Genomic DNA, 13,363 nt, shown 5'->3' on the forward strand with positions numbered 1-13,363 from the left:
TCTGATATAGCAGAAACAAAATTAGGCGAAAATTTATCCACCCCTCGCATTTCACCTAAAAAAGAAGGAGGCCCTTTTGTTGAATGTTCTGCATAGCATTGGCCGTGGGAGCCCCCGGTTGAAGCCATATCCTTGGCTTTAAACGGGGAGGGCGAATCTAATCTCTCTTCTTTTCTTTCTTTCTTTCTTTCTTTCTTTCTTTTTTTTAAAAAAAAAAAAATTTCTCCTTCTGGTTAACAGTGGATTTAATTTGAACAAATTTTCCTTTCGGGATTTTTACGAGTTAAGGGCCTTAACGGCGAACAGAAATTCGCGAATGATGCTCTACGAGTATAGGGCTGGAGGAGACCGAGTGCGAAGCTAGGGGGAATGTCGTCGAGTCTGCGGCATTAGAGCTTTAGATATCGCCGGAAAGTCTAGTCCGCTTCGGAAGGTAACGAACGGTAGCTTGATATATATATATATATATGTGATTCTATTTTGATGAGATTTCGCGCCCCAGTTGCTCCTGCAACGGGCAATTCATTATGAAATGTTTTATCAATCAAGTTATCTGAGCCAGCCATTTAACATTTTAAGTTGTTTGTTTGATCTTCAAATTGCTTCTGAAAATTTGAAGTTTGTATAGCGGCAGTTAAAGGAGGTTGTCCGCCGATTCCCACAGCATTTATTATGGAGACCAAGATGAAGGGCCTCCTCAGGGGCCTTCGCTATATCTCCCAAATATTCGGTAATAATAAGCATTAATTAATTAATTAACTAATTAATAAGGAGACCAAAAGTTTTTCTTTAAAAAAAGAGTAGATAAATAATTTTTCTTTTACCAAAAAATTAAAAAAGAAAAAAGAAGAAGAAAGGGCACTACTACTAACGATGAGGAAAAACCGACAATAAAATGTTGCAGACAACAAGGAGCAGGAGATGCAGATCGGATACCCAACCGATGTCAAACACGTGGCGCACATCGGCTGGGACGGCCCTTCCGCCGCCGCCGCCCCCAGCTGGGTACATTTCCATTTCCCATTTCCCATTTCCCATTTCCCATTTTCCATTTTCGCTGCTTCAATAAATATAGAATATAAAATATAGAATATAGAATATTAAAAAACACCGCGTGTTCTCTGTGATGGATGATCTCTGTGATGATGTTATGGTCTTTCTTATATATGGATTATGATGTTATCAATTAAAAGTGAACAACACATGCAACAGATGAATGAGTTCCAATCGGCGCCCGCCACGAACGGCGAAGGCGGCACCGACTCGCCGTCCGGGGAGCAGCAGCAGCCGCCGGACGCGCCGCCGGGCCGGCACTCGCGGCGCAACGCCTCGGCCGGCAACGTCTCCGTCGTCGACTCCCCCTCCCGGGACTCATCGTTGCCAGAGGGTTCGCGCCGCGGCCGTCGGCACCACACCACCGCCGCCGGCGGCGGCGGCGGCGGCAGCGGCTCGTCTGAGTCTGCGGCGTCGTTGGACGAGACTCCGGCCGTTCCGAAGCAGTCACGGCGCCGGAAGCCGAAGGGATCGTCCTCTTCCTCCGTCGGCGGCGGCGGCTCAACCCGATCGGGACGGTCGAAGGCGGCCCCCGCCTCGCATTCAGATCCGGGGATCGACAACTGCAGCGGCGACCTGCCGGCGCCATTATCGCCCACCAGAGAAGAAGATGGCTTCTGACGTCGTAATTTCAGGACGGATTTTTTTTAAACAAAAAAAAACAAACAAACAAACAGAACAGACTTAATTCTTTTTGTTTTAAAATTTTTTATTTTTTGGGTGTCGTATCATACTACGTATGTACGTTAAAAACTCCAAGAGAGCCACTATGATTTGTAAGGAAAGGAGTACTGTTTGCAAATAGTCCCGCATTTTTTATCTTCATGATTTTTTGTGTTTTATATATCGGCCCTTCCCTTAAGAAATCTCAAACAATTTGTTTTTTTTTTTTTATTTCATTTTAAGAAAATATAGTAAACGACATGTCTCACTTATATATCGGCCCTTCCCTTAAGAAATCTCAAACAATTTGTTTTTTTTTTTTTATTTCATTTTAAGAAAATATAGTAAACTATATGTATCATCTTTTTAAGATAAATGAACTTAGCTATATAAGTGAGACATGTCGAAGCACATGAGAAAAGAAGCCGCAGCAAAGCGGAACTGAGAAGAAAGAAGAGGGAGAAGGAAAGGAAAAGAAGTAGCAGCTATGGCGGCGGATGCCGGATAGGGTTAATTTGGTGGGGAATTGTACATAGTTATTTCAAGCAGAATGGAGAGGAAGGTTTGGTGGGTGCGTCTACCACTCTGGAGATGGAGATGGAGATGGTCTAGTGTTTAGAAGCCACGGATTCAGGGTTTGGGGCTTGGACCATTTAATTTAATTTAATCACATTCCTGTCCGGGACTGTAACTTTTTGTTCTCTTCGTGGCAACTGCCTTCATTTTCTGGCGTGATGTTTGATTGATAATCTCGTGTGCTGTAACTCTGTCAAAAATGTATAATAATTGTCAGCTTTGATGTTGAAGCGCATTAGCTGCTCCGTGTCACAAAAATTTGCAAGTAGTTGTGCAAGTCCAGCCAGGGAAGTGATCAGCTCATCTACTTCGGATGTCCGTTTCAGAAATTTTGCCCAGAATATTTTAAAAAGAGGGGGTTATTATTCTACCCCGCAGGCTGCCTGCAGTTTTGATTAATTTAATCCTCACAAAGCAATCCTGCATTCTCTCTGGTTATGTATGAAATTTTGGATGCTGCACAAGTCTTTTAATTTGCTCTGCTGCACTCGCGTCCGCACAAAGATTGTAGGAGTCCACCCCGAAAGTGACCGGAGCGAAAACTCAGCACAGCTCGCTGACAAAAAAAAAAGAAAAAAAAAAAGAAAAGAAAAACAAAACAAAGAAGAAGAAATTTTGTTGCTTTGCTTTTAGGAAGTCTCTTCTTCTCCCGACGTAGACTTTTTGTTCTTTTTTTTTTCGAATACCGTCAGAATACGTCGAGACATCACAAGGTTTGGTGAGGTTAGGCCTACTTTTCTTCGTTCTGGTCGATCTGCTTCGATGTAGTTTTTATCAGGGCGAGCGGAGGACAGTTCACCAAACTTTAGAAGAATGGTTATTTTTTCAATGCCGAAAGATTTAGATGCAAGCTAGGTTGCTCGGTCCTGATGCATCAGGAGGTTGTTTGCATGGAGCCTGAATTTGTATTTCGTTAGTTCGACTGGTCGTGTTACAAGCCGGCAAAACACAAAAGGAAAGAAAGATGGCCTTTGCAGAGGATTTATGATCTGTCGGTGTTTTCTTCTCAAGAATAAAACAAATCATCCGATCCGGATATGTTTAAATTTGTAGTCAACATATATGGTTGAAAAACTGAAACACAGGACAACCACATTTAACCAGTTCCTTCAACATGTTACGCAGTTGAATTTGCTGCAATGAATTAAAAGTATTGCCGAATTGCAGTTAATTGTGATTAATATATTCGCGACGAAGATTTCGCCTAATTAAGCCTCGTCAACTTTCTTATCCGAACTCCTATTCTCTCTACCTAAATGACTGTAATTGGGAAGGTACGTGAACATGAATAATTTAATGGTCGCGAAGGCTCAACCACACTATCTATTGTTATCTATTGTTATTCTTTGACCGGGAAAACATTGAATGATTTGATTTCAGTTGTGCTGCTAATGAAGTTTTATTGCCTGGTTATGTACTACTGCACATTATTAAAAGAAGCAGAATATATTCCACAAAGAATGTGCAAGGAATCGGAGGAGTCAGAAACCAAAAAGCTAGCTAGTTCTGTAGAATTTCCGTAGAGTAAGCTATAAATAGTTTTTTTCCATTCAATCTTATTACTTGGTTACCGAAGGAATCGTGCAATCTAATTATACCTGCAGAGAAAACCCAGAATCAGTAATTGCAATGTATTTTGTAGCGATTGCTGTTTTTTTCTTTTTTTTAACGAATATCTAGTTTCCTCCTGTAAAATTTACTCTCTGTGGAACTAATTAATTAATTATTCCCATGCTGTACATTATTAAAAGGAATGGAATATAATCTATTAATGTAGATATGGTTTTTGGCCCGGGAAACACACAAATATTCCACTATAACAGGTTAAAGATTTGCAAATCTTTCGAAAGATTTGCGATCCCAAAAAGGATTATTTTGTCTGGGGAGAGTGAGTTTGGTAGATTAATTAGTACTCTTGTCTTATGTTATTCCTCAACAAGAGGAAGAAGCCCTCTTGTGATAGTTATATTGTATTGTGTTAATTTTCTCTGCTTGTCATGTTATGGTTTTTAGATATGCTCCTTCAATTCTTGAGCTAGATCGATGCTTCATTAAAGGCAAGTGGGTTTTTTTTTTTATTTTCTTTCTTCTTTCCTTTTCTTTTTTTTTTTTTATTGGATTCATAATTGTGGATTAAACAAAATTGAGCACATGCATGCATGCATTGATCTTCGGTGTTCCGATTAATAAAAGATTGGGGGTGGTACAGATTTAAAGAATATATTAATGTCCTGGATCTTAATATTAGGGGACGATCCATGTATAATGTTGGACGATTTGTCTTATCTGAAATAGGCTACTCAAGTTCCTGTACGTGAGTCACTCTTCTCCCTATTTTGGACGTCTAATAACTGGACTGTTTTATGTGCAGTTTAATTCCGTAAAACTTCTAGCAATAATAACAAAAAAAAATCACAAACATCTGTTGCAGCCGAAAAAAAGAAAAAGAAAAAAAAAGAACGAGATTTTGACCTGTAAAAGAGTTTTGATATATTGATATTTTCCATCGACCCTATATTTTATTGAACATTATTATACCATTCGCAAAAATTAGATAAGTCTACGGTCATTAATTTTGATAATTTTAATTACGTGAGAATTTATACAGATCTTTTGGTTGAAATCTTTACGTCTTTTTTGTTTATAAAAGTATTTTAAGTTTTTTATTAAAATTTTTTATAAACTGCTAGTATACATGTTGACAAATTTATATAACATTTTGAATACAAATTAATTAAAACTTTTTTATATTATGTTTTGTATACGCAAATATATAGCAGCATCGATCCTTTGTATATCCATGATATATATGTAATCGGAGGAAACAACAATCACCTGTCAACATTAACAACAGTTCTTTTTCTCTCCCATGATGAGTCTCTGTCTCTAGCAAGTGGCCATCCAGGATCGTTGGCTTTGTCCTGCTTATGCTTTCGATCATTTAAAGCATGTTTTAAGGGGTAATTAGCAAGTCATATATATTATTATATTGCCAACCTCTCGTTGATTAATTACACTCTGACATGAGATTATCCCTCATACTACTCATTAATAAGCCGATATTAATTTATTTACATTGAGTTGGGCTCTGATCCATACTCTTTTCAATCTCAGCCATGCATCTCACTCCAAATAAACTTGGTGCGTAAATTGGATAGGATCGTACCCTGTAAGCCCAATCCCATGCAACTTGGTGGGCGGCATATCGATCGATCATATCGTCCTACTCATTCTGCAACATTTAGTGCTAATAATTATTAAGCTAGCTTTTGGGTTTCATCCATAACGTACGTACTACTACCTCACTTATTAAGACAAACAATTAAGTTACGTATAATTAATTAACCCACACAAAATTTCTCATATCATCCTTTTTAAATTAAATTAATTAAAGGGTGTGGCGTGGAATTTTCGATGGTATTAAATCCCAAGTTTGTCGTGCAAATCCTCAGCTTTGTCGAGATGCTCGGGGGAAGAAAATGTTGTTAATTAATTATAATTAAGCCTCGCTTTTTTACGTTTCATATATGCTACATATGTTAATATAATTATTATCTCTATAGTCATTAATTAATATAAATATAATGTCTCTCTCTCTCTCTCTCTCTCTCTCTCTCTCTCTCTCTTCTTTTGCTTGTTGATTGATTACTAAAGCGGTGTGATCCCACGTCGCCACGTGGCGTTCTCCCAGTGGCCGTCGACGGCAACGTGACGTTGACTCGCCGGAGGTATCGATCTGTGGGGATCATCAACCCGTGAATGGCCCCCACTTTACACGAGAGAAGTTATTAACTTGCATGGACCGTGGTCTATAAACCGTGGGTGCTCGATCTCTAAAGGCCAAAAAAAAAAAAAAAAGAAAGAAATTTTATATAGTAATCTTTTAATATGCTCAAGCATATCTATAAATAATTTATAAGCTCTACGAATAATTTTGGTTTGCTCTATTCTGTAGTTATTCGAGGCGGATGTTATGTAATTTTAAAAATTTATTATTAATTAAAGCTATCAGATGTATATATAGATGTATAAATGGCACTGTCCATTGTGTAAATAATTAACTAATTGCTAATAAGTTAATGATAAGCGAAAAGGATATTCAAATAGGGATGTGTGCTCTTGTATGTATGCATAGATATCGATACACATACATGCATACACTTATTAATAACAATCTTTGTCCTTTTGGGCGTAATAATTAATGGAGGAGTTTGGGGGAGGGAGAGGAGGAGCGAGGAGGGGGTGTGGGGGCTAATAATTGGTGCAGATGGTGTTGCAGTGTGGCCAATGTCTTCGCTTTCAAGAATCTGGTCAGTGTCACCCCCAAAAGCAATTCTTGTAGACAACCATTTCCCACCCTCGCAAGCCACCCATGACCATGATCATCCCCAACCAGTTCCTCCCAAATCCAAACTCTTTCCCATAACTGTTTAGGTATCTCAACAAGTTACCCCATTATTATTATTATTATTATTATTATTATTTATATAATAATATTAATTATAAAATTATTCTCTTGCTTTTCGTTTGTTAATAAGTTATAATACACATGCAGCGCATGCGTATATACTCGTGCGCTTTTGAAAATAGATGAAAATAGAATCTAAATGATTTGAGTTGTAGTATTAAAAAATTTACGCACCTCAGCTTCGGTACTGTATATTATCCCCACGCCATTACTGATTTTATACCATCTTAATTCTCTTGCAATGTTCGCTGAAATTTACTATATTATTTTTAACTAATTGAAATTTTAAAAATATCCTTGCGCGCGTGCAAATTAATAAGGTTGATTCTGATTGTGAGCTGAGGTGTACTAATTAGGGAGAGAGAAGGCCTGATTTATCCGTATGTGTTGATCTCGTCATACATATTATTATATATACACATATGAGCATATCGTTTTCTTGGGAGAATGAGATGACGAGCAGCTACATTTAAGTCATTCAATTAGAATGATATGTGCATTATTAGGACAGGACAAGCCTCTCTTTTCTCTTCTCTCTCTTTCTCTGACTGTTTCTGGGATAAGGCGGCGCGGAGAGGTCATCATAGTATGTATATATATAGCTGCTGTATATGTACTACTAATCTGTGTATTCTAATGATACTCAGCGGTCATTTACTAAACAAATTATTTATAGTTACAATATTTTTTATTCCACTCAATCAAACAAAATACATATAATTATAATTAATTACTGTATTTTTAATTATATACATCTCCAACTACATGTAATTTATTTCTAATTATATCTAACCAAACGATCCCTTATATGCATACACGCACTAGTTTTAGTTTTGTTGGAGCTTAAACTTGATATATATATATATATATAAAGACAAAGAAAAGTACTTAACGGGCGCGCACCACACTAAGCAAATTATGGCGAAGTAAATTTTCATAGATGTGAAGGTTAGAGGAGGGAGGATTGATCTTTTTACATTTCATATACAATTTCTGATAGACCTCATCTTTATAAATAAAACTAAATTAAAAAAAGCCTAAGTTCTTTCTCCTCAAAACTTAATTTGTTGCCTCACCCATTGAGCCAAGTTAATTTTCCTAATGATTACGAGTAGCTTACTATTTTTTTCTTAAAAACAAAAAATGAAAAACCATGCCTAGCTATATAGAATATATGAGCCTAGCTATGTAGAATATATGATTAAGTAATGCAAGACGTAGTTAACTAAAAAAATCGATCTAATAGAAAATGGATCTAAAAATATATATTAATTAATTTTTTTTTTTTTGAGAGATAGGTAGCACGCTATCCGCTTCGTTTATTTCATTTAGAAATAAACTTAGCTGGAAATATGAATCAACTAGGATTCGAACTTGGGTCTCGAGTACCAACCACCAAGCCCTTTGCCACTTGCTCTAGGGATGGTCNCCAGAGGGAAAAAAGAGCAAAAAAAAAAAGAAAAAAAGAAAAAAAAAAGAAAATGAGAAGGTGCATACACGGACAATCGTAAATCAACTAATAAGCGTTAGCAATGTTCAGTCCAATCTCGCATCAGTGGTGTAATAAAATCTTGCACGAACATTTATTAAAATACCTCAAATAATCCAAAAACTTAAGCAGATAGGTGAAAATATCCTCGTAAATTGTGTAATTTTTTTTTTTTTTTTGAGAGATAGGTAGCATGCTATCAGTTTCGTTTATTTCATTTAGAAATAAATTTAGTTGGAACTGTAAATCAGCTAGATTCGAACTTGGAACCTCGGATACCAACCACCAAACCCTTTGCGCGCCACTTGCTGTAGGAACGGCCGGTAAATTGTGTAAATGTTAGAATTATTTTTCTCTATCCGATATTTTGGGGCAAACTACCACATTTAACATCCCCCTGGTGTTGAGACTTGAGAGTGGAATTAATGAGGATGGAGACTTGCTGAGTGTAACAAGGAGCAAGTTAAATAGACATGTGGCCTTGCACTCTTGCTTCTTGTGATCTTACAAGGTGTAGCCGTACTCTCTTGGTCAAATTTCTGATGAAGATCGTTCACCTTCCGAGGGTGATTCTTATGGCCAGATGCAGGAACATTGATTGATTAATCAGAGTTAATTTACAGAGAAACGACTAAATAACCCCTTACATATTCGGATAATTGCACAGATAATTCCATGGTGTCATGGCATATATGCCATTAGTATGAGAAATGCAAAGTCTACATATGACCCAAAGCTAGCGTTGTAGCATTACAACCCTCAATTAATCCAAGGGTTAAGTAATTCTACTCCCTACTAGAGTTTTAAAATTTTTCTTCGGATTTACTGATAATTAAAAAAAATGATAAGATTAGTAAAAAAAAAAAGAAAAAGAAAAAAGAGCTATTTGGTGATCATAGAGTTGTAGGATTATAATTAAAAATGGTCGTAGGGCTATCATTGCTCATATTAATAATTAGCACGTAGCCAGTGCTTTATTTTGTCTTGAGTAAAAGAAAATTAAGAAAAAGTAATATTGAACAGTATTTGGCATAGTAAGTACGTACAATATTGTCACATTTGTTCATGATCACCCTCACGACCGATTTGTTTTATTGCAGCCGCAACATTCGTCGTATATGTTCTCGCTAGCTAACTTCTCGGCCAAGAGAGAATTCATGCAAACATGTTGACAAGCTATATTTTACTGTACTTGGGTTGCGTTCTCTTTAAATGCTTTACTGTTTCGGATCCGTCTAGCGAGCCGATCTCGTAACTTATGCTGGATGGTCAGAGAATATACTAAATCACTGTGCAGTGAAGACGTGGAGATTTCAAACATAAATAGTTGCACGTACTTGATGTGTCATGTAATGTTACTAATATATATATATATATATATTTTTGAGAAATAAATAACTTGTTATCGTTTCATTTATTTATATAGTTAACTTGACTATATAGTGAGGCAACCAGGCCTCGGCGAACCCAAAAAAAAGATAAGAAAAAAATAAAACAAAAGAGCTGGTACCAGGATGAGAATTTAATATATTGAATGTGTTTTATAATTTTCAAAAGGATAAGCACGAACAGATACTATATATGCCATGTATAAAAGTATACTGTTCATTAATTCCACTGTAGAGAACTCCAGTGTTGTGCATCGGTTATTACTATTATATAAATATTATGTAATCGCATTTTTATCTTCTTGGCAACGAAGTATTAATTAGTTGTGGTTTGTTTCTCGTACACGTCGCTTCTTCTAGGAGAACTTGAAAGAACGTCATGTTCATGGGAATTCCTAGATAACAACTTCTTTTCTTTTTTCTTTTTATTTGAAAAGAAAGTGTAAATTACTTTTGGTGCGATATCTACATATTTTTTTAATCCGGAGGACATGGCGCAATCAAATTGGGATTAATTTAATTTGATTTTTACGTACTTCCCAACATCACCAAATTAATCTAGAGAGAGAGAGAGAGAGAGAGAGATTACTTGCGAGGAGGGATATTCTCTTCTCTCTCTCTCTCTCTCTCTCTCTCTCTCTCTCTCTCTCTATATATATATATATATATTTATTTATTTATTTATTTAATTTTGCAAACAGTAGTGCAAAGGGCGACCCGTGTGGCTCGGATCGAATATATACATTTTCCAATCTAATTGTTGCGGGATAATATCATCGCAAATGATTAAAATGATTTCGACAGATTCCTAAAATTTTGGACTAATTAAACAATTCAATTTGGAGTACTACAGACCACGTGTTATTTTACAGAATTATGGATTAAGGAGAATTTTATTTTGATAAATAATAAAAAATAATAATAATAATAATAGTAATAATTAAGTTGGTGATTGGTAGAAGAAAGGAGAGTATGGAGCCGTCACTCTACCAGCAAGAACAAGGTAGCCGAAATTTCTGAAAGGTGAAATCTTAATTTCCAAGTCCCTCTAACTAAACAATCATAGAGATGCATATAGTTCACATCATGTGTGTGTGTGTGTGTGTGTGTGTGTGTGTGTGTGTGTGTGTGTGTGTGTGTGTGTGTGTGTGTAATTAATATTTGTGTATACTAATTAGTTAAGAATGCTCAAAAAGAATAATGCTAGCTACTCCAGTTAATTAAGTAGTAGAGCTTATTTATTAATTAGTCTGATTAATTGTGTATGTAAATTTATATCCATTAATGGATAATAGTAACTAGTTTATAATCAACTTGAAAAATTCAAATATTATAAAGGGCAAAACGAGCAACTCACGATGTTTAACTGCTAATTAATTTGAATCTTAATTACTTGATTTCTTCTTTGTGCCACTACCATGCATGGAAAGTCATCTCAGGGAGTTTTCTGAAAATTGCCAGATCCTTCCAGGGCCCCATTGATAGTTAAAGAATAATTCGTAAATTTTTTATTCTAGCTAGCTAGCTATATATCTAGTACGTAATAAAGACAAAATACTTACTATAATATGTACATAATTATCTGATTTATCAATAATATATATTTATATTATATTATATTTTAAGGTGCACGACTACACATAATTAAGTAGCTTTCACTAGATAAAATCTTTTTTCTGAGGAAAGATAGCAAGTTATTCGCTTCATTCAATAAAGGAGGTGAACTAAGCAAACAAGGTAGAAGCAACCAACAGGCCTCCTAAAAAAGAAAAGTGTACCAGAGGGAAAAAAGAGCAAAAAAAAAAAAGAAAAAAGAAAAAAAGAAAAGAAATGAGAAGGTCCATACGCGGACAATCGTAAATCAACTAATAAGCGTTAGCAATGTTTAGTCCAATCTCGCATCAGTGGTATAATAAAATCTTGCACGAACATTTATTAAAAGACCTCAAATAATCCAAAAACTTAAGCAGATAGGTGAAAATATCCTCGTAAATTGTGTAATTTTTTTTTTTTTTGAGAGATAGGTAGCACGCTATCAATTTCGTTTAGTTCATTTAGAAATAAACTTAGTTGGAAGTGTAAATCAGCTAGATTCGAACTTGGAACCTCGGATACCAACCACCAAACCCTTTGCGTGCCACTTGCTGTAGGAACGGCCGGTAAATTGTGTAAATGTTAGAATTATTTTTCTCTATCCGATATTTTGGGGCAAACTACCACATTTAACATCCCCCTGGTGTTGAGACTTGAGAGTGGAATTAATGAGGATGGAGACTTGCTGAGTGTAACAAGGAGCAAGTTAAATAGACATGTGGCCTTGCACTCTTGCTTCTTGTGATCTTACAAGGTGTAGCCGTACTCTCTTGGTCAAATTTCTGATGAAGATCGTTCACCTTCCGAGGGTGATTCTTATGGCCAGATGCAGGAACATTGATTGATTAATCACAGTTAACTTACAGAGAAACGACTAAATAACCCCTTACATATTCGGATAATTGCACAGATATATAATTCCATGGTGTCATGTCATATATGCCATTAGTATGAGAAATGCAAAGTCTACATATGACCCAAAGCTAGCGTTGTAGCATTACAACCCTCAATTAATCCAAGGGTTAAGTAATTCTACTCCCTACTAGAGTTTTAAAATTTTTCTTCGGATTTACTGATAATTAAAAAAAATGATAAGATTAGTAAAAAAGAAAAAAGAAAAAAGAGCTATTTGGTGATAGAGTTGTAGGATTATAATTAAAAATGGTCGTAGGGCTATCATTGCTCATATTAATAATTAGCACGTAGCCAGTGCTTTATTTTGTCTTGAGTAAAAGAAAATTAAGAAAAAGTAATATTGAACAGTATTTGGCATAGTAAGTACGTACAATATTGTCACATTTGTTCATGATCACCCTCACGACCGATTTGTTTTATTGCAGCCGCAACATTCGTCGTATATGTTCTCGCTAGCTAACTTCTTGGCCAAGAGAGAATTCATGCAAACATGTTGACAAGCTATATTTTACTGTACTTGGGTTGCGTTCTCTTTAAATGCTTTACTGTTTCGGATCCGTCTAGCGAGTCGATCTCGTAACTTATGCTGGATGGTCAGAGAATATACTAAATCACTGTGCAGTGAAGACGTGGAGATTTCAAACATAAATAGTTGCACGTACTTGATGTGTCATGTAATGTTACTAATATATATATATATATATATTTTTGAGAAATAAATAACTTGTTATCGTTTCATTTATTTATATAGTTAACTTGACTATATAGTGAGGCAACCAGGCCTCGGCGAACCCAAAAAAAAGATAAGAAAAAAATAAAACAAAAGAGCTGGTACCAGGATGAGAATTTAATATATTGAATGTGTTTTATAATTTTCAAAAGGATAAGCACGAACAGATACTATATATGCCATGTATAAAAGTATACTGTTCATTAATTCCACTGTAGAGAACTCCAGTGTTGTGCATCGGTTATTACTATTATATAAATATTATGTAATCGCATTTTTATCTTCTTGGCAACGAAGTATTAATTAGTTGTGGTTTGTTTCTCGTACACGTCGCTTCTTCTAGGAGAACTTGAAAGAACGTCATGTTCATGGGAATTCCTAGATAACAACTTCTTTTCTTTTTTCTTTTTATTTGAAAAGAAAGTGTAAATTACTTTTGGTGCGATATCTACATATTTTTTTAATCCGGAGGACATGGCGCAATCAAA

The 13,363-nt window shown here is 35.8% G+C and overlaps 1 protein-coding gene across 3 annotated transcripts; it reads left to right on the forward strand.

Moving 5' to 3' along the window:
• Positions 1-1,895, forward strand: LOC109727041 (CRIB domain-containing protein RIC5-like). Of its 3 annotated transcripts, none has more exons than XM_020256901.1 (4): positions 1-433; positions 620-730; positions 905-1,005; positions 1,213-1,895. In XM_020256901.1, the coding sequence occupies exons 2-4, from the start codon at positions 673-675 to the stop codon at positions 1,672-1,674; spliced, it is 621 nt and encodes a 206-aa protein (XP_020112490.1). In that variant the 5' UTR covers positions 1-433; positions 620-672; the 3' UTR covers positions 1,675-1,895. The 3 variants fall into 3 exon arrangements, with proteins under 3 accessions (XP_020112490.1, XP_020112491.1, XP_020112492.1); XM_020256902.1 differs by having other exon boundaries at positions 629-730; XM_020256903.1 differs by having other exon boundaries at positions 635-730.

The sequence above is a fragment of the Ananas comosus genome, linkage group 22 (genome assembly GCF_001540865.1).
Source record: "Ananas comosus cultivar F153 linkage group 22, ASM154086v1, whole genome shotgun sequence".
Classification (NCBI taxonomy): Eukaryota; Viridiplantae; Streptophyta; class Magnoliopsida; order Poales; family Bromeliaceae; genus Ananas; species Ananas comosus.

Excerpts from the sequence above, each read along its gene's own strand:
- LOC109727041 (XM_020256901.1), top strand. The coding sequence starts at position 673 with ATGGAGACCAAGATGAAGGGCCTCCTCAGGGGCCTTCGCTATATCTCC. Across the intron at positions 731-904 it reads CTATATCTCCCAAATATTCG|ACAACAAGGAGCAGGAGATG; the intron begins GTAATAATAAGC and ends AAAATGTTGCAG. Across the intron at positions 1,006-1,212 it reads CCGCCGCCGCCCCCAGCTGG|ATGAATGAGTTCCAATCGGC; the intron begins GTACATTTCCAT and ends CACATGCAACAG.